Source organism: Suillus discolor (assembly GCF_016758755.1).
Source record: "Suillus discolor strain FC423 chromosome Unknown F5147scaffold_22, whole genome shotgun sequence".
Lineage (NCBI taxonomy): Eukaryota > Fungi > Basidiomycota > Agaricomycetes > Boletales > Suillaceae > Suillus > Suillus discolor.
In genome coordinates this window covers 235445-258458 of record NW_024541269.1, presented here as the reverse complement: position 1 = coordinate 258458, position 23014 = coordinate 235445, and the positions used below count along the sequence as shown (strand labels likewise).

Below are 23014 nucleotides of genomic sequence, written 5' to 3'. Positions count from 1 at the left end.
AAGGTCGATCTGCTACAGTCTGTCACTGACTGAGTACTGATGGCCGCCGCCCTCGGATTCCTAAGCAAGTAACTCCTCTTTGGAAAGCCGTGTCAGACCGGAATCGATCACTTTGGCTCTCAATGCGGTAATAGAGCTCGCCGCCTTTTCCATTTAGGGGTACCCGAAACATACGCAAAATGAAATGTTATACAGCTCGGGTTATGTCTGAACCGTAGAAAAGCCAATAATGTCATTATCGTAGGGGGATCTCAACGTTGCGCCCCCTTCATCTATCACGCTCACCAAACCAGGCGCGGCCTCATGCTTAACACGCCCCAAACAGACGTCACCCATTTAAACTGCCGCTCATCTATCATTACTCTTCGCCTCTCCCGTTTACCTCCCTCTCCGTAACGTCCCTCGCCACAGGCCTTTCCATTCAAGTCCATTAGGACTTTCCTCCTCCCTCACCACTCTCCCAGAAGTGACTTCGGCCAGGATGCCGTCCAAGCAATCCTCTTCTGCGAACACTCCTCCTCCCCCCGCTCTCGGCACTGTCATCGACAACAATACCATAGAGCTCGTAGAAGTCCTGGGCGTTGGTGGTTATGGTGTCGTCTATCGTGCCGTTGACACCCGTGATCCTCTACTCACTTCCTACGCCGTCAAGTGCCTCATAAGCTCCCACATCCACCACAGCACGCGGCAGCGGCAGCTCCACATCCGTGAGATAGCTCTTCATCGCCTCGCTTCAGCGCATCCGAATGTGGTCACACTACATAGGGTGGTCGAGGAGGGCAACTACACCTACATTATCATGGATTATGCTAGCGACGGCGACCTTTTCTCCCAGATATTACACAACTGCCGCTATCTTGGTCATGACCACCTTATCAAACATATATTTCTACAGCTCCTCGACGCTGTTGAGTACTGCCATTCGCTTGGCATATACCATCGTGATCTCAAGCCAGAGAATGTCCTGTGCTTCGATGGTGGCATGCGAGTTGCGATCACCGATTTCGGTCTTGCCACGACTGATAGGTTTAGCGAGGAGTTTCGGACGGGTAGCGTATATCATATGAGTCCAGGTATTTATTCTGCCACTCCAATCGTCGCGTATACTCATCTCTATTTTAGAATGTCAAGGAGGAGAATTCGCTCCGACAGGCTCGTATTCACCCCTATTCAACGACATTTGGTCATTAGCAATAATTCTCCTTAACCTTGCAACCGGTCGGAATCCGTGGAAGTCGGCGTCATCATCAGACCCTACGTTCCAAGCATATTTGCAGGACCCGGCTAACTTTTTGCCGACCGTCCTCCCCATTTCACCCGAAGTGAACGAGATTCTTTGCCGCATGTTGGAAGTGGATTGGAGGCACCGTTTTACGCTTGCAGAGGTTCGCGTGGCGATTCAGGATGTGGAACACTTCTACGCCGAGGGCGTGATATTCGAAGGCAGCATGGCCCGCTGTGCCTGGGAGATTGATGTCGACCTTGAGAGCGACAGTGACTCCTCTAATCACGAGGAACCTGTTGAAGCTCAAGACGAGCTCAAGTCCTTTTGGAGCAAAGATTCGGATGCGGAGATGGACTTTACGAGGCTTTCTGTACAAAATCCGGCTTGGGAGCAATACTCGTCGTGCAATGCGACCTGGGCCATCGAATCCTCTATTCGGTCGCCATCACCGTCTCTAATCGAGCCGCTCAAAATCTACGAGTCCCCTCGTACTCCACCATCAACATACTCTCCCCAATCCCCTGATTCCAGCTCGTTACCTTCCGTTCCCGCCACTCCTGAGGGTATGATGTGCAGTAGGCCCACGCCCATTCCCGCCAAGGGTCTCAAAATCAACACAGTGTGCGGGCGTCGTATATTTTTCACTGGTAGCAGTGAAACACGCTCCACCTTTTCCTCTATGCACACTGCCGTTGAAAGTTCTACGCCGTTCTCCTCCTGTTTTTTCCTTCCAACTCCACCTTCAGTTTCGAAGCTGTCTTTGCCTTGGACCAATTCTGGAATGCCTTCTTCGGTTGACTTAGGCGCTTATTCTACTCCTGAAAGCCAGCGGATGGATTCCGCATGGGATTACACAGAAACAGACTATTCCCCATCATCATACCCCTCCACGTCGTCCTCCAGCGTCGTGGGTCTGGAACTCGACCTCTCTCCCACGTATCACGTTGCTGAGGACACCACTCTAGCCACCTGGCGACGTGATCAAGTCACTCCCTCCATAAATCATCTTGTACCCTCCATGGTCATGAATGCCTTTCGCTCCGTCGATGCCCCCCTTCCCACTCCTCCACCCTCAGCCCCAATCCCCATCCCCCGTTCCACTGCAGGCGAGGAGAAGAGGTGGTCCTCAAGCCTGTGGAGGTTCTCATTCCCTCGCTCGTCGTCGCCGCCGCATCAGACGGAAGAGCAGCCCCGTTCACGCAGGGGGTCCTTCACAGACTCGTTCCCCTTCTCTACGTTCTTTTCTTCGAGTCCCACATGGGGGCGTCGGTCGCCGTCACCCAGCATGCCCGAGCCGCCACCACCCGCTGTAACCGCTATACATGAACAATGCCGGCAGCAGGCCCCACGACCTCGTCAAAAACGTCACTGGTTTTCGCCAGGAAAACTGTTCGCTACAGTTGGTGGCTAGTTGTATACTTCTTATTCACATCCATTCACATCATCATTCTTCCAACCTACTCACAATTTCTCATGCCGAGACAATAGCATTTTTGACCCCATCTTACCATATCTTTCGATTTCGATTTTTCTTCATTTACTGTTGTGCAATTATCCAGGCATTATATATGAGTACCTGGTGTACACGAAATTTTATGTATCGATATGCGGCTGTTAGATTTCATGCAATTCACCAATCCAAGCACGCATGTTCCATCAGGAGTGCCCCGTCTTACTCTTCTTGTCTTTGAACCCGTATCTGGCAAATTAATGTGATATCTTGGGTGCATTCTATGTAGAAGGTGAAATAAGGTTACCTTTCATTCGAACTTGGTAAAGTGACATTGGAGGTTTCAGTTTGTCTTACTCAATCGCAGAGAATTTAATTTCCAACGTCAGCCTAAGGGTGCCTTCCTGAAGTTACCATTATTTTGACCATACAATCGCTTCGGGTCTCGATCATACCAGCTGGACTCTAAGAACGCAGAGTAAAAGAACACACTGGAATCGATCAATTTATTCCGCGGAAAGCAATGCCACAAAACAGGGACGCCAAAACACGGGAATGAAAGCTAACGGCAATCCATATCAGTATGTCCTGAGATCCAAGAGCTTCCGCCCACGATCCCGTTCTACAGCGCTCTTGTTACGCAGTCCAGACCCCTTGTCAAGCTTCTTGGCCTTCCCTCCAAAACCATCACCCATAGCTAGCGGCGCGTTCCCGGCCTGCAGCACCCTGAATAGAGCTTTGATGACGTTGAGTGGATTACGGCTACCCCATACTTTTGCACTGGCATCCTTGATGCCTGCTGCTTTGAGCACCTGATGCACGTTGGGGTTACAACGCAATCCAAAGCCAACGGGACGAGGCCGTAGGATGATGTGGGTAGAACCGAGCTTTGTTTCTATATCCGTCCACACTGTACGCTTCTCGAAGCGTTCGACAGAGTCCATATTACGAACAGCAGCGGCGAATGCCTTGTCGGATGCCCTTGGCAATTCTTCGTCCTTACCCTCTCCATAACCAACTAACCCATCTCCATTCCCCACAACAACAAGCGCATACTGCCGGTGTATTTTTCCCTTCCCTGTCTGTTGTGTGATGCGGCGAGAGATAAGCTGGAATTTGTACAGCTTCCCGAGAGCTTCCCGGCTGAGAGGGAGGTTCGAGAGTGGGGAGACCTCGCCTTCCTCGTCAGCATCGTCTTCTTCGGCACCATTCTCTGATTTTTCTGCACTGTCCGGTTCTAGCATTTGGTTGACGTGCTGTTCATAAACGCTGCGTATCACGACGCGGTTTGCGTGTGGTGTGCGTTTGGTAGGAGCAAAATCCATGGCTAAAAGATCGTCGTGAATAGGGTCTGGTTTCATGACGTCCGGAAAGGCATGATTGCTCTCTTCCTCCTCAATAGCCTCCACGTCTTGTAACTGTGATTCTGACAATTCATTGGGTAGCGAGGAATTTGAAGGGTCTGTGGATAACTGTCTCAGAGACGAAGTTGATGGTCTACACAGAAATACGCGGGAATGAGTTGGAGGCCGTCGAAACGCGGAGGAAGCGCTAGCTCTTGCAAGTCTGTGCATTTGCTTTGCGCGCGTTGGAAGTAGAAATTTCGAAGGTGTCCCGAGTTGTTTGTCCCTATTTGGTTTGTGTCGATTTGGGACGACGCGTTAGTGTTCCGTGCCAGTGATGTTTCAAGTTTCGTCGATACTTTGACCACGACGTACCGGTAATGGAAGGAAATGACTCCCTAGCTGCAGATCTCAGCGGGACAGACCTGTCGAGCCTGTTTCCGTTAATCGATAGAGAGAAGTAAGCACTTGCTGACTTATCACGGTGGGATATTTAGCAAAGATATCTGACTTTGACGAAATGCTATCAAGCGTACACGGGCTCAACCTGGCAACACCAGAGCAAGCCAAAGCGATTATCAAGCCATGGAGTGAGCGTGAGGATACCACTGTATATGCAGATTCGGGTGTAGACGACCAAGTGAGCTGCGTCACTGGGAAGAGATTCACTTTGATTAATGATGGCTTTCCGCAGATGATCATACATGTGCCCTTCGCACAGAACGTGCGCGTTAAGTCTATTATACTCAAATTAGGTGATTGATGCTCGTTTAAACTTGATGAGTCTGCGTCACACAGCCATCGTACGTACAGGCAGAGGTGAAACTACACCCCGCCACCTCAGGGTCTACGCGAATTACCCCAATATCATCGATTTCAGCGACGCTGAAAGTACAAAACCACATTTAAACATTAGTCTCTTGGAGGGTGAAACGGCAGTGGTTGAATATCCCCTGAAAGTTGCAGCGTTTTCCAGCGTTCATTCATTAAGCTTGTACTTTGTGAGTGTTGTTCACCCTTATAACGAAATCGATCAACTGAATACGTATTAGCGTGAGTCGGTTGGAGGAGAGCTTTCTCGTGTTTACTACCTTGGATTTAAAGGGGATGTGCGGACTCTGCGGAAAGAGGGAACAAATAAGTTACAGGTGGCTGCTGCGGATGCGGCTGATGCACCCCTTGTAGATCGTCTTGCACAGAAGACAGGAGGGCAGCAGACTACTGCACGGTGATGTACTTTGCCTGCCTTGTGCTTGTATGATATACATTTGATGACTAACCGGAAGTTTTGGTCACCAGCCAACCGAATCCCTGAACGCATTCGGTGACGGCCGTTAGCCTCTGGGAAGTGTAGTCTTGCCGAAGTTGTCGTATATGCTAAGTGTGGAGGACACCAGGCTGTGACGAACAGCCTGTATGACAAATTAAGGCAAACTATTTTCCTGAACTTGAATTCACTTCATCATGTGTAGTGTGATGCATGTCATATCTCGTCAAACCTGTCAAGTGGCAGCGAGCCACAGACGAGAACAAGATCTTTGCTGATATCATACAGGCCAGCCGCAGGATGATGACAATTGACATCATCAGTAAATTCTAGACTGGCGACCAGCCCCTCTATGAGGCAAACCGTCGATAGAGGGACTGGTTTAAGGATATACTTGTGTCTACTGTATATTTGTAGTGTATCACGAATACAGCCAGGCCGATTTCAGGGGTTAATTTTCTGTTTATCGTAATTGATTACATCAGCAATGCTTTGTTGAAAGGCGTGATGAAGTGGTTCAACGGGCGTGTTCCATCACAAGTAGCATGGACGTCGTGAGTATCATCCTTAAGCGCGATGCTTAGCCTTGTTTGACCTGACTTGTACTTCCTCAGGACAATAGCAATGTGGTCCAAAACTGGCTCCTGCTTTTCGGGATGCCACATCAATTTCCTTGGACCACCACCAGATCTGCAGAAATAGAATCCCGACGCGCGCAGATGGCCGATGTCCTAATTTTTGACGTTCTGCTCATACGCGGTGGCATCCGTCAACCAGACATGCTTTATCCGCCTACAGACCTACATTCGCTCCGTAGGCTACTGGATGTTATCAATGGCTCGAGTTATGACAGCTTGAAGAAAGACTGTCTGGTATATATCCTCCTGAAGTGGTTTCAAGACGGACGAGAGGCCACTTATGCGGAGGAGAGGTGTATCCCACCACAGTTTGTGTCCCTTGCAGATGCATATTGGCATCTGGACACTGGCATCCACGTTGAGGTATGTCGTCGTATCTGGTATCATAGCTTCTTTGAACCTTATGACAAGTGGTTTAGAAAGCAGTTTCCATACTTTCAGATGCGAGACTAAATAGGGACTACGCCTCCAAAATTATGCAGGCGCTTTCATTGTCCGAGGATCCGTCCCCACTCATCGTGAAATACGTTCGGACCGCCAAGCCTCCGCTCATGGAACCTGACGACATTGATATGTACGCGCTTGCGCTGGCTAACTCAAGTCTATGGGACGCGTGGCAGTTTCAACGCACTTTTCCTGATTCCTCTGACACGCGTACGCGTCTACTCAATAAGCTCCTAGAGTGGTGTCTTTCGCGTGCGTAAACCGACCAATGTTCCTTGTGACCTTGTTAATATCATGTGTTTTTAATAGCCAAGCCACGCTCTGGACCGTTGGCACAGCTCGTAGCATTCCCTCTATCCCCTCCGGAACAGTCTCTGCTCCATGCATATGCTCTTAAGCCACCGCATGACATTCCAGCTGCTTCTATTGCCATTGTGCAAGACCTTGTCTGCGTCCGACTTGTCCAAAGTGGAGAATATTTGGCAGCCATCCAACTAGATCGCCAGTTTTCTACCGTAGGGTCTGCTGGTGCAGAGGGCGTGAAAGCCGGGCGAGAGAGAAAGAAGATAATGGATGACATCTTGGGGAATATGACATTTGTGGAAAGAACAATGGTGGAGGGTTTGCTTAACCAACCAAGTACGTTACCTCCTGCCCCGACCCCTCAGGCAGCGAAAACCGCGCCTCCGAAACCTAGAGCCCCTCTAGGTGATCTCAGCATGTCATGGGAGGAGATTCCATCCGCAAGTTCTTTGAATGAGGCTTCCCCTAGTAGACCGAATAGTCTTACACCCCGAATCCCTGACAAGCATACCAGTTTCTCTAGTTCTGGTCGGTTTGAGCTAAAACCATCATTCGCTGGGTCCATTCCAGGGAGTTTCCTCTCCTCGCCACCCCAAAAGTCACCCGCTGTATCACCATTTGGTCAGCTTCCATTGCGCAAACCTGTTGCTGCGCCGCCTGTACCCCTCGTGGGCCAATCTGGAATCAAATTCGCGCATAGCACTGCCTTATCAAAGACTACCTACGCATCCAACGCGCCAACTACATCACTGTTTGAGAAAACTGGCAGTGCCAAACAGGCACCGAATGCATTCTACAAACCTCCGCCAGTATCGACTGGAACGAGCCGTGCACTTCCCACAGAGGACGTGCCCACACGGCCTCATTCTCACAGGGCAGACGACATCAGCATGGAATCTGATGACGATAATGCCTTCATCATCCATGAAGATGGCGACGTCAGTAGCATGCCGGATGACATGGATGATGAGCCTGAGCTCGGCTTCTCCGTGTTTGGCAACAAGAGCTCACCTGAACAACGCACTCGTGCACCCGCGTCTAAGCAGGTGGAAACCAAGAAACGTGCACCTCCAGGCGCATTTTATGATGAGGACGAGGACGAAAGTGATGCTGGTTCCCCTCTCAAAAGCGCTGTTCCGCGACATCGCGGTGCCCGTCGGCCTCAGCCTCGCGCGCGTTCACCTAGTCCTCGACGCAAACCCGTTAGTTCCTGGAAAGATAATACAAATAATCCTGTTCTCGCACAGACCATACCTGGCTCTTTACTTGATGATGAAGAAGACCGGGACGAAGATGATATCACTCCCCTGCCGCCGTCACGTACGGCTCGTAAAACCCGAACGGGCACCTCAATCAAAGTCAAACCTGTGAAGGACGAAAAGACGCCTGCGCGCCGATCATCTAGGTTGTCAACGGCTTCATCAGTGCTTTCCGTGTCGCCAGAACCGTCACCGCCTTCTGTGGAGGCGGCCAAACCTAGGAAAAGCACACGAAATTCGACAACGGGTACTGGCGCGGCCAATGCTACACGGAGTAGCTCAAGAAGAAAGGCCGTCAAGAGTTGAGATTGCTGTCGTGTTTTTGAGTGCAGTCGACTTCAAACTTTTAGTATTTCCATGCCCTCCTTATCAATCGCTATACTCATCGTGTATTGGTCAACTAACCCGGGGGTCGACGAAGGTAATTTTGCCATGCACATGCATTTGTATTTACCTTGTTTGCGCGCTTATTCCAGCACGAGGAAATCATTGCGAATTTAGTTTCCCATGCACACGATGCAAAGAAACTGAGGGTCCATTTGGAGGTCACACTCATCGGAGGCACAAGGGAACATAGTATGGAGCTGCAAGTACGATGTGAGGTCCAAGAAATGCCAGGCCTCCTCGACTACGCCATTTTGTCCCACCGATGTGGCTGGATCAGGGAGAGCCGTACGACAGGATGAGAATGGCGGCACATCTATGAGATACGAGAAACTAGGTAACTTCTACTAAGATGCCTGTGCACCGGTTGTCGATTCATCAGTGGCTTCCGTGTAGCTAGAACTGCTATCGCCTCCTGTAAGGGCAATGAAAAATAGGAAAGCACACGAATTTCGACGACGGGTATGCTGGCGCGGCCGCTACAACACGGTGTAGCTCAAGAAGATTCTAAGGCCGTTCAAAGTTGAGATTGCAGTCGACTTCGAAGTCTCTGATCCCATCATCGCTACACTCATCTTTTTTTTTGGATCCTTGTTTATTGTCCGTTAGGGCCAGCTAGTGCGTGAATGCGGGACAAATAAATAGGGAATGGGGAACTGCGTCGTTGTGCGTGTTGCATTCTTGACATCTGATTGACAGCTCTTTCAAGATGTGGAGATATTTGTTACGAACGACGTGTCCTGTGTGAAGTTTAGATTGCTTTGGATCCTCGTGACTCACCCTTTGCGCTGTATAATGTGTAAGGCTGTTATTGAGTTCGACGGGGATTGATTCGGACCATGAGAGAATGAGTGAGGGAGAGTTAATTCACTGAAGATACGGAAAGTAAGGACTGGCTTTTACATATATGTAAGTGAGTACGAAGGGAATTCCATAAGGCATTACTTCGAACCGGTACAAGGGGAATTGTAAGCCCAGTGCTTACGTTTTGTGAACATTGGGCAAAACTTGCACGAATTCACTGATACTTAGCCTGAGGGGTGTCATAACGAGGTCATTAAATGAATCTACTACCACATGCCAAACCATCCACAAGACACAGCTGATCGAGCATATATCATTTAGTTCCCCTAGCAGTTGTCGGCACCAGAGCCCATAAGACGGTCAGGAATGCCATCATCGAAACGAGACTTTTGTGCCACCAACGATCAGTTTATTAAGCACAGGCACAAGTATATGGAACACTCACAATGGCTGCAAACTCTTGATTCCCGTCTTCGATGCAATGGCACCGGTTAAGAATGGCAAGAGCGCAGAACCTGCCTGCCCGAAGCCTGCTATCCAACCAATAGACCCTACATTCAGGTTTCAGTTGACCATGCTTGTGCTACTAAACACGAATTACCTGTGACTGAGCCATTCAGGGAGGATTCGTACTGTGTGATTCATAGCGATGGGATACATCGGCCCCAAAATTACTCCAATTAGGGAGACCGCAACGCCTCCACCGATGAGCGAAGGCACCAGCCATACTACTAGTTGTAGCCCAATTGCGAGGATAGCATAAATGAACAAAACACGACGTTCCCCAACCTGTAATCTTTGGTATCTATGTTGCATGCCATAAACGGGATAGGAACTTGCCTTTTTGTTTACCCACAGAAGAGTGACACGGCCAACCATGAGACCTGTTGAAAAATAAACAGTCGAGTTCCTAGCATAACCAGAAAAGCTTACCTCCCCAAAACCCTGATGATATATATCCCGAACTTGGACCTCCTCCGCGCACGTCGATTATGTACGTCACCATCCACCCTGGAGTAGTATTCTGAGTGAGCATTTTCTCCACTTGAGTTGTATACTTACCACCCACAGTGACCTCCACTCCTACCAATGTCAAAATGAAGAAGGCGAGGATGTGCACTGCTCTGAGCCGCAATATCTGGCTAAACTGGCTCTTCTCACTTGTCCCCTTTTCCCCTGGTGGTTGTCCAATCTGAGCGAGGCACTCTGTGAGTTGCTTAGCTGTATTCTCAACAATGAGTGCTTATCATACCATCCTGTGTTTTCAGCCCAAAGACTGCAATCAACAATACAGTGTTTATGAACGCAACACCAAGGCTGCACAGGTAGTGAAATGACCAATGCGGAAGCTGGGCAAATTGCGTTGCTACCAAAGGGGACGACAAAGCACCACCACCTGAAAAGTGAAAATAGGAACATCCATCACGTTGCATCACCATGGAAGAGATATGACGTACCGTATACCTTTCAACAGCAAGATAAATTGAGAGTTCACGGACAAGATAACACTTACCGCATGGAGGATCCCCATTTTCACCTCGGGGTTATCCTTGAGACTGGCTACAAAACCATTCGATTGTGCGTCCTGAGTTCAGGGTTCATCAGGGCGGCCGTAGAATCTATTGCACTTGTGTAACTTACCTGTAGAGCCATTCCAAAGCCATTGATAACGTAACCTAGCACAAATGCAGGAAATGGCAAAGCAGCTGCCTCTATGGCGTACGCTATAACTTGACACGCAGATCCTGAGCAATGATAAGGCGATTATGACCTTTGCTTTCAATAATCCGCCTTCACCTATCACGATCACCTAGACCACGGAGCGAGCCTCAGAGATCGCAAAAAAATCATCGAAGATAAACTTACCTTCCCAAAACCGAATCTCCCATCTAGATAAAGGTTTGCAAACGCTCCAGATAGGAAGCCCTACCGAATAATTCAGACTCATCGACAAATCTTGCAGGCTGCAATGAAATCTTACAACACATGCGAACACGAATATCAGGGATACGACAGCAAAATTCAGCTGTCAAGGCGATAGGAGGTAAAAGAGAACTGCGGGTGTTTGAAACAACCTACGTCATACACTTTCTGTATCCGGGGGAGCAATGGACCAGTCGTCCCATCATTCCATCCAGCTAGATACATCGCCCCACAAACTGTTGCAAATTGCACTCGCGCGCGCAGCCGCTGAGGCTTCGTTTGGGCTTTCAGGTCAAAGACAGAGGCTGCTCTTGAATCACTTGCAGAGGACCCCACTTGCATTTCATTGTGTTTGTCACTCTCTTTAAATTTGTGATGAGGGCCAATTGTGGGATGGTGCGAAACCGTATGACCTTCACTGATCGTCGTCATCTGCATAATGAGTTCTGAAAACAAATATGTGAACCACGGCCTAAGGATGTTTTTGGATCCAAGGTTATGGCTCGGAAACGAAAGTTGAAGGTTCAGTGTGTTCGAGGAAGGAACAGAGGAAGTACTGATAAAGGACGTTTCGATCTTCCTTTTCATAGGGCGTGACATGGGTCGACCCGGTTCATACCTGCACCCAACCCGCTTGGTACCAAATGTTCCAGAGGCGTACCCGTACCCACCCGGTTAGAGCATCATCGCAGGGGTACGTGTCAACCCGTGGCCCAACCCGCAACCCAATCCGCAGCTTAGTGTTGGCAGAATGGCGGCATTCTGCTAGTGAATTGCCAAGCGGCAATTGCCGGCAGTAGGTCGAGGGTGCTTGGCGGAAGTCGGCAGAAATACGATGACCTGGTATTTATTCCTACTGAGAAACAATAAAAAATCGACTATGGTGTTCATCGAAAACATGCACATATGCGTACCTGTCCTGAACACGGAGTCGATGCTGCTCTTGCCGATGAGTTGCAAACATCATTTTGCATGGATTCCTCTCATCGCAGCAGAGTCCAGACTTTGATGACTTGGACTATTTCGCGGGTCTAGAATTGATTGCTGATGAGTTGATGGAAGGGTCTAAAAGATTCGAGCGCAAGACACGGGAGGCTGACCAACTGCAAGAAATGACGTGGTCATCACTGAACTGGCAGTCCGGTGAACAGACTAGAGTGTCATGATCAACTATATATAGTTAATAGTTGCAATAATTTTCGTAAATCTGGTAGGGGAGGGTTTACTTAGCCTTGTGAAGGAAAGATGAATTTTCAAGTCAACCAGCCAACTTGAAGTTCTTTCACCCTCGATGCACTGGTTTATGTGTGCACTGGTCTATGGATGAAAGATGTGACACGAACCAACGGATTGAATTTTGAGCCATAATGGTTGTGACCAAGACGATTAATGTCCCCGATCACATGGGTAATCACTGGCGCAATGCTGAAAGCTGTAGAATCATTCCTTGCGTGACCGAGTGGAGCTTAATATGACACGAGCCAATGAATTGAATTTTGGATCATAATGGTTGAGACAACTTGTCAAGTTCTTGCCGATTCCCGGGTGATTGACTCTGATGACTGTTGGGCCGATCAAATGGGAAGCCTTGAGTAGGACAGAGGAATATCTCATTAACATATGAAAGAGTGAAGTCATTCAGTCAACTTGATGTCTCTGTGACCTCGAATTGATGGTAAATGGTCATAGAGAAGAAAATTGACACATCCAGTGATTACTACGGCTGGGTTTCAATCAACTCGATTATCTAAGACAAAGGTGGCTGTACTGGGATGAAGGATAACCGAATGGTTGGAGTCTGGGCAAATAGGTAAAAGAATTCACTGACAACCCGGTTATAAGGGGTCCACAATGAGGTCATTAAATGAATCTATTTCCAAATGTCAGCCCATATAGCTAACGGCTATCATTCAGTTCTCCTAGCAGTTCTCGGCACTAAAGCCCACAAGACAGTCATGAACGCCATCATCGAAACAAGACTTGTGTGCCACCAACGATCAGTTTATTAAGCACAGACACAACTATAAGGAACACTCACAATGGCTGCAGACTCTTGATTCCCGCCCCCGATGCAATGGCACCGGTTAAGAATGGTAAGAGCGCAGAACCTGCTTGCCCGAAGCCTGCTATCCAACCAATAGACCCTACATTCAGGTTTCAGTTGACCATACTCGTGCTACTAAACACAAAATTACCTGTGACGAGCCACTCAGGGAGAATTCGTACTGTGTGATTCATAGCGATGGGATACATCGGCCCCAAAATTACTCCAATTAGGGAGATCGCAACGCCTGCACCAATGAGCGAAGGTACCAGCCATACTACTAGTTGTAGCCCAATTGCGAGGATAGCATAAATGAACAAAACACGACGTTCCCCAACCTGTGATCTTTGAGATCAATGTTGCATGCTATAAACGGATAGAGAGTTGCCTTTTTGTTCACCCACAAAAGACCGACACGGCCAATCATGAGACCTATTTACAAGTGAAATTCGAACCCCTAGCATACCCGGAAAAGCTTACCTCCAAAAAACCCTGATGATATATATCCCGAACTTGGACCTCCTCCGCGCACGTCAATTATGTACGTCACCATCCACCCTAGAGTAGTATTCTGAGTGAGCAATTTCTCCACTTGAATTGTATACTTACCACCCATAGTGACCTCCACTCCTACATATATTAAAATGAAGAAGGCGAGGAGGTGGACTTCTCTGAGCCGCAATATCTGGCTGAACTGGCTCTTCTCACTTGTCCCCTTTTCGACTGCTGGCTGTCCAATCTGAGCGAGGCACTCTGTGAGATGCTCAGCCATCTTCTCAATAATATAAGTGCTTGTCATACCATCCTGTGTTTTCAGCCCAAAGACTGCAATCAACGATACTATGTTTATGAACGCAACACCGAGGCTGCACAGGTAGTGAAATGACCAATGCGGAAGCTGGGCAAATTGCGTTGCTACCAATGGGGACGACAAAGCGCCAGCACCTGAAATGTGAAAATAGGAACATCCTTCACGTTGCATCCCCATGAAATAGGTGTAACGTACCGTATACCTTTGAATGGCAAGATAAATTGAGAGTTCACAGACAAGATGACACACTTACTGCATGGAGGATCCCCATTTTCATCTCGGGGTTATCCTTGAGACAGGCCACATAACCATTCGATTGCGCGTCCTAATTTCAGGTCCATCAGGACCGTAGAATCCATTGCATTGGTGTAACTTGCCTGTAGAGCCATTCCAAAGCCATTGATGGCGTAACCTAGCACGAATGCAGGAAATGGCAAAGCACCCGCCTCTATGGCGTACGCTATAACTTGACACGCAGATCCTGAGCAATGATTAGGCGATCGTGGCCTCTGCTTTCAATGATCCGCCCTCACCTAATACAATCACCTAGACCATAGAGTGCACCTCAGAGATCGTACAAAAAAAATCGAAGATGAACTTACTTTCCCGAAACCGAATCTGCCATTCAGATATAGGTTTGCAAATGCTCCAGATAGGAAGCCCTGTCGAGTAACTCAGATTTATCGGTGAATCTGACAGGCTGCAGTGAAATCTTACAACACATGCGAACACGAATATCAGGGATACGACAGTGAAATTCAGCTGTCAAGACGATAGGAGGTAAACTTAAAAGAGAACTGCGGGTATTTGAAACAACCTACGCCATACACTTCCTGTATCCGGGGGAGCAATGGACCAGTCGTCCCGTCATTCCATCCAGCAAGGTACATAGACCCACAAACTGTCGCAAATTGCACCCGTGCGCGCAGCCGCTGACGTTTCGTTTGGGCTTTCATATCAGAGACAGACGCCGCTCTTGAATCACTTGCAGACAACCCCACTCCCATTTCAACTCGTTCATTGTGTTTGTCACTTTCTTTAAGATCGTGCTGAGGGCCAATTGTGGGATGGTGTGAAACCGTATGGCCTTCACTGATTGTCGTCGTCTGCATGATGAGTTTTGAAGTCGTATACGTGAACCACGGCCTATGAATGCTCTTGGATCCAAGCTTATGACTGAGAAACGAAATTTGAAATGCGTCCGAGTAAGCAGCAGAGGAGGACTGATATAGGACTCTGATTCAATATTCCTCTAAAGGACATTACGTTTCCTGAGAAGAGCTACGAGTGAAGAATTATAAGCCGTGGGGCCCGCAAAGGCTCTGAAGTCTGGAGGCTTGATCATGCGGGTGAGCGTCAAACTAACTGATTGTTGATAACGAGTTTATAAGTCAGTACGTAAACAAGTGTAAAACTTACTACTAATATTAGTGCAATGCCAGGAGCACGTTGTCGCAAAACTCGAGCTCTTTCCCACCGCTGCTTCGAGTGTAGAGGGGCGGACTGCCGGTCTGCGAGGGCCAATATATCATGATGATCACCGAAGTCTATTATGATGTGTGACTCGTAACTCGAGTGTAAAATTCAACCCCAGCCCATCAAACCGGTGACCAAGGCAAATGCCGTACGGCTTACCTAACCATAACACGACTACTCAGAGCCTATACGAGTCTAGTCCACGCTCGACCCTCGCAGTCCGCCCCTCTACACTCGAAGCAGAGTTGGGAAGGCGCCTGCGCCACGGCTAAGCTGTTTCTCGCTCGTCAGCCTCCAACGCGCTAAGTAAGAAACTGCGCGAGTGCATTACTTGCCACGAAGAATTTTTGGCAAGTTGTTCAACCATGAGTCAGTGGGGCCGCCATGACGTCGATGCTCCAGGGGACAAATGAACCATGATGGCAGAACATACAACTGTCGTAGTGCCCGTATTGGATGATATGGAGAAAATGGTGTCATTGATGGTATCTTTTTCTAATCTAGTAGTGCCGCAGCATGATTTCGAGAAAGAACCGGTATTCTATGCAGTGTGCGGGCGAAAATGTTGTTCATGATGTTTTTACTTTCTAATCATGCCGCAATCTAGTTGAACACTTTTCTTCATGAGTGTGTGCCGGCTGAGGAGCCTATCAAGGGGCGTCTTGCCGCGTGGCTGGCGAGTTTCTCATTGTCTGGATTTTGCGCCATGATTGGAGGATGGCCACTGATCTGTACCCTACGATATTTATGATGAAATATCACGAGGATGACCACCCCATCTCATCACCCTCAACAAACAGATCACCCCTGCTATCGGGTTCGGTGAGCACTCGTTTCTGGCTGAAGATTAGACGTGGGACTTAGTAATACTAGAACCGGAACACGGCAATGACTCATCAGCAAACCACCAAGGATGTATGGTACTCCGAAGTTAAGTTCGTAGACCACGAGTGCACATACTACTTCTATTTACACCGGTCCGGGTACACGGCAGCCTTGTAGCAGCCCCTAGTGAACTTTATCATTTAAATTGATCACGCCATCATGAAATCTCTAGATATGTACGACCTGAACGCAAATTCAAACCTTCAATCGGCACGACGTGAACTGGAACCATAGCACACCAGGACCCATAACCCAGTCATAATACCCAGTATGCCGATCAATCTAAAAAAATGTGAGATATGACATGCCTTCTTGGTGTCATTATTATGATACGTACACAGGCTGCAAGGTTTTCATTCCAGCAGTTTGCGCGATAGCACCCACCATAAACGGAACCAATGCAGAACCTGCCTGCCCCAGTCCTGAAATCCAACCAATGGAACCTATATCCCGGAAATTATGATCACAAGTAATCGTTAGACTGTTTGAGACATACCAGTGAGGATTCGGCGAGGAAGCACGCGTCTTGCATGGTTCACTATAATTGGATACATTGGCCCCAGCAGCATGCCAATTACACAGACGATGATTGCATCTCCTATCAAAAACGGGAGGAACCATATGATGAACTCGAAACTACCAACAATGGATGCATCAGTGACGATAGAGTAAGCACGCTTCCATTACTAACATGATAATCAGAACGGCATAGATGAACAAGGCCAAGCGTTCTCCGATCTATTGGGTCCCGAATCAGCCAAAATGGTCATTCAGCTTCATTCGAGCAATCTACCTTTTCATTCAACCATAGCAAGGCCACTCGACCAACCATGAGACCTAGAGAATAGGAGCATAAGTCAAAATCTACCAACGCGCGCTGTTGCATACCGCCGAAGAAACCACTAGAAACATAACCAGATGAAGGCCCTCCGCCTCTGACATCAATAATGTAGGTAACAATCCAGCCTTTTTCAGAGCGTCAGATATTATAACCATCGTAGACGGTCACGAACCGCCAAGAGTAACCTCGGCTCCGACATAGAGTAGAGTGAATGCTGCCAGAAGATGGACGTTTTTGTTCGCGAATATCTGCCTGAGATGACTGTGCTCGCTTGCATCGTTATCCGAGTCCACGATGCCTATCTCAGAAAGACACTCTGGATAATGTAACTGATCAGAAATCAAGTAAAAACGTGTGATGCACGTTGTCCTTACCTGCCTGGGGCTTCAGCCGGAAGACTATAATCAAGGCAATTGTATTGGTGATCGCAATTCCGAGGGATGTCAGGAAATGTAGATTCCAATGAGGCAGGTGTGAAAATTGGGTGGCAACCAAAGGAGATGAGAGTGCTCCGGCCCCTATGAGTTATGAACATCGACTTTACGACAAAGAATTGCTGGTCAAATTACCATATACTACATAATTTGAGAGTGAGCCAGGCGAATGATCTACATAAAAATGTCTGATGCATACCTGCCATGAAAACGCCCATCTTCACTTCTGCATTTTCTTTAATGCATGCAATATAGCCGACAGAATGTGCATTCTGTTCACGAGTTAGTAAAGATGAATGATGATGAACAAATTTAACTGCCTGTAGAGCTATTCCAATTCCGTTAATGAAATACGCAGATACAAACACGGGAAAGGGGGGCCCCGTAGACTCGATACAGTATGCCAAGACTTGACATAAAGAACCTGCAGTGCGAGAAATTGAGAATTATGTGGCCCCCGATGTCAGCGAGCAGTACCTAGTACCATCACCTTACAAGAAGTCAGCATCGTCACATGAAATATACAGTCTATATGGGCGCACTTTTCCGAATCCTAGCTTCTCGGCAAGGATCACATTGGACACGGCGCCCGTGATATATCCCTGTTTAGCCCACACATGATAAGGATCAGTTTAGAGTCTCGTGTGCAAACTGACCACGCAAGCGACAACAAAAATAAGAGATACAACAGCATATCCAACCTAGAAAAACACGTCAATAAGCAGTTGCGGTACAAAATACAAAAAAAAACATACCCCATAAACTTTTTGAATCCTTGGCAACAGTGGGCCATTCGATCCATCATTCCAGCCCTCCAGATAGTCAAACCAACACAATGTCACAAACTGAATTCTCTCCCGCGTTCTTTGTGTTCTGTACCTGGCTGAAAGTACTGATCGACTTTCCGAGTCATAGTTCTGCTTGTTTACTGGAGTCACGGGCGAAAGCTCGATCGCATCTACCATAACGCTCTCCGTAAGACCAAGCTTGCAGGGCGGCTTAGGCGATACTCGGCAAATCGATGTGGCCCCAGGGGCGAGATTCACCTCGTCTGGGGTAAAGACGGGGTCAGTCGCGACTGGTGAAAGAGACATTTTGCGAAGAGAAAATGGGAGGGAAAGGATAAGACTCACTTTGTACACTCTATACGCTAACTTCTTATGAGACCAGGTCAATTGGAGTGTCGGACAAATGGTCCGCTCCTGTACATGATCAAAAATAACGAGCATGTAATTTCGACCTTTGATCGGTGCTCCTCGTATCCAAAGTCGGTTCCAAGTCAGACTACTTCACTGATGTGGCTCTATAATTGAACTGAACTTGACCGTTTTGGCCTGTTAATTATTAACCGTTCACGACACGGGCCAGAAAACTAGAAACGCGAACCCAGACGTGACCGTGACATGGTAGGCCTGAAATGCGAATTGTTCAGCTGTTCAAGGAGCATAATACCTCATGACGATCTATATCATAAACGCACGGATTATAGACACGATAGAATGTGGGAGAAGTGTCAAAATATTGCAACATTCTCTGCCACATACTCGCTGCTGGAATTGTGCCGGAAGTTACAGACTTTTATGTCATTTTCCTGTAGATTATACTCAGAATTCACAGAAGATCTCCTATAGGATGCAGTATGGACCGTACCCTCGCCTCAATGTTATCCTTATGCAAGTAAGTGGGTACAGGGTGGTGTGGGTGTGGTGCAAGAGTGGGCGTTGGCCTATTTGGAGGTGTGATGTAGACAGACCGTACGACCAGTGCAGGGTGCTCCTGCAACCACGTCACTAGTAGTCAGAATATAGACTCGGGTTACGAGTCTAGTCAGAATACTAGAATGGGGAGGAGGGCTTACAGGCAATACAGTGCACACTGTAGTATGGACATTGAGTTCAGTACACAAGATCATGTGATGCGACGCGACACGAATCATGTAGAAGCAAGTTGTAGATTGATCAACTTGAGAAGTCACATAGAAGGCAGTGGCAATTTGCGACTGGAAGCAGCTGACAGATTGCATGATGAAGGAAAGGCATGAGTATACCTGGAACTGGATACTGTCAGCGAGGTCAGCGAAGAACGTGAGCGTTGTTGCAGAGGGTATACGGAATATTAAGAGGGTCAGGGGAAGGTCAAGAGAGGTGCTGCAGGAGAAAGAAGGTGTTGCTATAATTAGAACATAAACGATAAACGATGTTTTATTGGCTGACTACGCTACTGATGGGCCTAACTCAGGTACTACATCGGCGAGCTTAGACGTAATCCTAACATAATAATATCATCTCAGCCTAGACCTTTAATACCACCGAAAAGTGCTGAGGTGATTGAAGTCATGACTCTGGAGGCTGCACTGTAATTTGTGCTGGTGCACGGCCATACTCTTCGTCTGCATCATGCCAATCATCCGGAGGGTCAAACTCAAAGTAATCATGTTGGTCTTCGTTGGCAGGTATGTCCAAATCCCTGGCAGTTGCTAGTGGTACTGTTTGCCCAGTCGCAGTCGGATTAGAGCTCGTCGGTGTGTCCGAGTTGGACGTTGAAGTCTATGATACACTGGGCCATTTTTAATATGTTTTGAAATGACTTGCTGTGTTTGATACGTGAATCCATCTGGATGCTGTGAACAACGTGCACACGAGCATCTGAAAGAAAGGTTTGGTATAGCTTTCAGTATTGAGATCGTCGTAAACAGTGAAAACGACAGTGAGTAGTACAAGTCCACGAGAAATGGGACTTGAACGATTTTTGCAAGTCACTGGGTGCGAGGTCACGACGTACGCGCGCGCGCGATCATGTGCAATTGAACGTGATGAATATCATAAATATTGCCTGTTGGGAAACAATGCAGTAACTTGACAAAGTCGTACAATACATAAAGAGAACGCAAATTCAAACTTTTAATCAGGACGACGTGAACTGGAACCATAGCACACCAGGGCCCATAACCCAGTCATAATACCCAGTATGCCAATCAATCTAAAAAAAAAGAATGTTAGGTATGACATGTCTTCTTAGTGTCATTATTATGATACGTACACAGGCTGCATGGTTTTCATTCCAGCAGTTTGCGCGATAGCACCCACCATAAACGGAACCATTGCAGAACCTGCCTGCCCCAGTCCTGCAATCCAACCAATGGAACCTATGTCCCGGAAATTATGAATCACAAGTAATTGTGTTAGACTGTTTGAGACATACCAGTGAGGATTCGGCGAGGAAGGATGCGTCCTGCATGGTTCACCATAATTGGATACATTGGCCCCAGCAACACGCCAACTACACAGACGATGATTGCATCTCCTATCAAAAACGGGAGGAACCATATGATGAACTCGAAACTACCAACAATGGATGTATCAGTGATGATAGAGTAAGCACGCTTCCATTACTAACATGATAGCCAGAACGGCATAGATGAACAAGGCCAAGCGTTCTCCGATCTATTGGGTCCCGAATCAGCCAAAATGGTCATTCAGCTTCATTCGAGCAATCTACCTTTTCATTCAACCATAGCAAGGCCACTCGACCAACCATGAGACCTAGAGAATAGGAGCATAAGTCAAAGTCCACCAATGCGCGCTGTTGCATACCGCCGAAGAAACCACTAGAAACATAACCAGATGAAGGCCCTCCGCCTCTGACATCAATAATGTAGGTAACAATCCAGCCTTTTTCAGAGCGTCAGATATTATAACCATCGTAGACGGTCACGAACCGCCAAGAGTAACCTCGGCTCCGACATAGAGTAGAGTGAATGCTGCCAGAAGATGGACGTTTTTGTTCGCGAATATCTGCCTGAGATGACTGTGCTCGCTTGCATTGTTATCCGAGTCCACGATGCCTATCTCGGAAAGACACTCTGGAGAATGTACATAAATGATATCAGCAATCAAGTATAAACGTGTCGTGCACGTTGTCCTTACCTGCCTGGGGCTTCAGCCGGAAGACTATAATCAAGGCAATTGTATTGGTGATCGCAATTCCAAGGCATGTCAAGAAATGTAGATTCCAATGAGGTAGGTGTGAAAATTGGGTGGCAACCAAAGGAGATGAGAGTGCTCCGGCCCCTATGCATATGAGTTATGAACATCGACTTTACGAAAAAGAATTGCTGGTCAAATTACCATATACTACATAATTCGAGAGTGAGCGAGGCGAATGACCTGCATAAAAATGCCTATGCATACCTGCCATGAAAACGCCCATCTTCGCTTCTGTATTTTCTTTGAGGCATGCAACATAGCCGACTGAATTTGCATTCTGTTCACGAGTTAGTAAAGATGAATGGTGATGAACAAATTTACCTACCTGTAGAGCTATTCCAATTCCGTTAATGAAATACGCAAATACAAACACGGGAAAGGGGGGCCCCGTAGATTCGATACAGTATGCCGAGACTTGAAATAGGGAGCCTGCAGCGCGGGAAATTGAGAATTATGCGGCCCCCGATGTCAGTAAATAGTACCTAGTACCATCACCTTACAAGAAGTCAGCATCGTCACATGAAGTATACAGTCTATATGGGCGTACTTTTCCGAATCCTAGCTTCTCGGCAAGGATCACATTGGACACGGCGCCCGTGATAAATCCCTGTTTAGCCCACACATGATAAGAATTATGATTAGTTTAGAGTTTCGTGTACAAACTGACCACGCAAGCGAAAACAAAAATAAGAGATACAACAGCATATCCAACCTAGAAAAACACGTCAATAAGCAGCTGCGGTACAAAATACAAAAAAAAAACATACCCCATAAACTTTTTGAATCCTTGGCAACAGTGGGCCATTCGATCCATCATTCCAACCCTCCAGATAGACAAACCAACACAATGTCACAAACTGAATTTTCTCCCGCGTTCTTTGTGTTCTGTACCTGGCTGAAAGTACTGATCGACTTTCCGAGTCATAGTCCTGTTTGTCTATTGGAGTCACGGGCGAAAGCTCGATCGCATCTACCGTAACGCTCTCCGTAAGACCAAGCTTGTAGGGCGGCTTAGGCGATACTCGGCATATCGATGTGGCCCCAGGGGCGAGATTCGCCTTGTCTGGGGCAAAAACGGGGTCAGTCGCGACTGGTGAAAGAGACATTTTGCAAAGAGAAAATGGGAGGGAAAGGATAAGACTCACACTGCGTACATTATATACGCTAACTTCTTATGAGACCAGGTCAATTGGAGTGTCGGACAAATGGTCCGCTTCTTTACATACTCAAAAATAATGAGCATGTAATTTCGACCTTGATCGGTGCTCTTCGTATCCGAAGTCAGTTCCAAGTCAGACCACTTCACTGATGTGGCTCTATAATTGACCTGAACTTGACGGTTTTGGCCTGTTAATTATTAACCGTTCACGACACGGGCCAGAAAACTAGAAACGCGAACCCAGACGTGACCGTGACACGGTAGGCTTGAAATGCGACTTGTTCAACTGTTTAAGGAGCACACAACGATGACTGTCAGTACTTGAGTGTGACTCCTTT

At 47.6% G+C, this 23014-nt stretch overlaps 8 protein-coding genes across 8 annotated transcripts; 3 read left to right on the top strand and 5 right to left on the bottom strand.

Annotated features, from left to right (window-relative positions):
* Positions 1 to 196: 196 nt before the first annotated feature.
* Positions 197 to 2870, top strand: F5147DRAFT_634735 (serine/threonine protein kinase, negative regulator of sexual conjugation and meiosis). The gene is made up of 2 exons (XM_041432869.1): positions 197 to 1073; positions 1123 to 2870. Exons 1-2 carry the CDS (start codon positions 482 to 484, stop codon positions 2634 to 2636), a joined length of 2106 nt encoding a protein of 701 aa, XP_041293765.1. The 5' UTR covers positions 197 to 481; the 3' UTR covers positions 2637 to 2870.
* Positions 2871 to 3046: 176 nt separating this feature from the next.
* F5147DRAFT_690769 (uncharacterized protein) lies at positions 3047 to 4363 on the bottom strand. Its single transcript, XM_041437093.1, has one exon. The coding sequence runs from the start codon at positions 4247 to 4249 to the stop codon at positions 3254 to 3256; it is 996 nt and encodes a 331-aa protein (XP_041293764.1). The 5' UTR covers positions 4250 to 4363; the 3' UTR covers positions 3047 to 3253.
* Positions 4364 to 5640, top strand: F5147DRAFT_690766 (galactose-binding domain-like protein). Its single transcript, XM_041437092.1, has 5 exons — positions 4364 to 4478; positions 4550 to 4658; positions 4713 to 4773; positions 4832 to 5019; positions 5071 to 5640. Exons 1-5 carry the CDS (start codon positions 4399 to 4401, stop codon positions 5248 to 5250), a joined length of 618 nt encoding a protein of 205 aa, XP_041293763.1. The 5' UTR covers positions 4364 to 4398; the 3' UTR covers positions 5251 to 5640.
* Positions 5641 to 5818: 178 nt separating this feature from the next.
* Positions 5819 to 8282, top strand: F5147DRAFT_141059 (nuclear pore complex assembly-domain-containing protein). The gene is made up of 4 exons (XM_041428239.1): positions 5819 to 5839; positions 5900 to 6286; positions 6343 to 6619; positions 6677 to 8282. The coding sequence occupies exons 1-4, from the start codon at positions 5831 to 5833 to the stop codon at positions 8233 to 8235; spliced, it is 2232 nt and encodes a 743-aa protein (XP_041293762.1). The 5' UTR covers positions 5819 to 5830; the 3' UTR covers positions 8236 to 8282.
* Positions 8283 to 9294: 1012 nt separating this feature from the next.
* On the bottom strand, positions 9295 to 11893 carry F5147DRAFT_836452 (MFS general substrate transporter). Its single transcript, XM_041443999.1, has 13 exons — positions 11197 to 11893; positions 11099 to 11143; positions 10984 to 11043; positions 10915 to 10927; positions 10759 to 10862; positions 10631 to 10702; positions 10575 to 10581; positions 10370 to 10513; positions 10180 to 10323; positions 10051 to 10128; positions 9719 to 10001; positions 9563 to 9668; positions 9295 to 9503 (listed from the first exon to the last, which is right to left on the bottom strand). Exons 1-13 carry the CDS (start codon positions 11638 to 11640, stop codon positions 9444 to 9446), a joined length of 1560 nt encoding a protein of 519 aa, XP_041293761.1. The 5' UTR covers positions 11641 to 11893; the 3' UTR covers positions 9295 to 9443.
* Positions 11894 to 12711: 818 nt separating this feature from the next.
* Positions 12712 to 15447, bottom strand: F5147DRAFT_690748 (MFS general substrate transporter). The gene is made up of 15 exons (XM_041437091.1): positions 15315 to 15447; positions 14717 to 15260; positions 14613 to 14657; positions 14498 to 14557; positions 14429 to 14441; positions 14273 to 14376; positions 14149 to 14220; positions 14091 to 14097; positions 13886 to 14029; positions 13694 to 13837; positions 13565 to 13642; positions 13473 to 13516; positions 13236 to 13422; positions 13079 to 13184; positions 12712 to 13019 (listed from the first exon to the last, which is right to left on the bottom strand). Exons 2-15 carry the CDS (start codon positions 15005 to 15007, stop codon positions 12947 to 12949), a joined length of 1368 nt encoding a protein of 455 aa, XP_041293760.1. The 5' UTR covers positions 15008 to 15260; positions 15315 to 15447; the 3' UTR covers positions 12712 to 12946.
* A 1012-nt stretch (positions 15448 to 16459) lies between these two features.
* Positions 16460 to 18625, bottom strand: F5147DRAFT_772737 (MFS general substrate transporter; the record flags this gene model as incomplete). The annotated part of the gene is made up of 14 exons (XM_041441370.1): positions 16460 to 16538; positions 16594 to 16699; positions 16753 to 16892; positions 16948 to 16994; positions 17050 to 17093; positions 17145 to 17222; positions 17270 to 17413; positions 17472 to 17615; positions 17667 to 17672; positions 17731 to 17955; positions 18009 to 18021; positions 18074 to 18133; positions 18188 to 18232; positions 18287 to 18625. 14 exons carry the CDS (start codon positions 18623 to 18625, stop codon positions 16460 to 16462), a joined length of 1470 nt encoding a protein of 489 aa, XP_041293759.1.
* Positions 18626 to 20431: 1806 nt separating this feature from the next.
* F5147DRAFT_634722 (MFS general substrate transporter) lies at positions 20432 to 22843 on the bottom strand (the record flags this gene model as incomplete). Its single annotated transcript, XM_041432868.1, has 15 exons — positions 22285 to 22843; positions 22185 to 22229; positions 22065 to 22124; positions 22000 to 22012; positions 21843 to 21946; positions 21722 to 21794; positions 21659 to 21664; positions 21458 to 21601; positions 21250 to 21393; positions 21125 to 21202; positions 21030 to 21073; positions 20928 to 20974; positions 20733 to 20872; positions 20571 to 20676; positions 20432 to 20510 (listed from the first exon to the last, which is right to left on the bottom strand). The coding sequence occupies exons 1-15, from the start codon at positions 22621 to 22623 to the stop codon at positions 20432 to 20434; spliced, it is 1422 nt and encodes a 473-aa protein (XP_041293758.1). The 5' UTR covers positions 22624 to 22843.
* Positions 22844 to 23014: the final 171 nt, after the last annotated feature.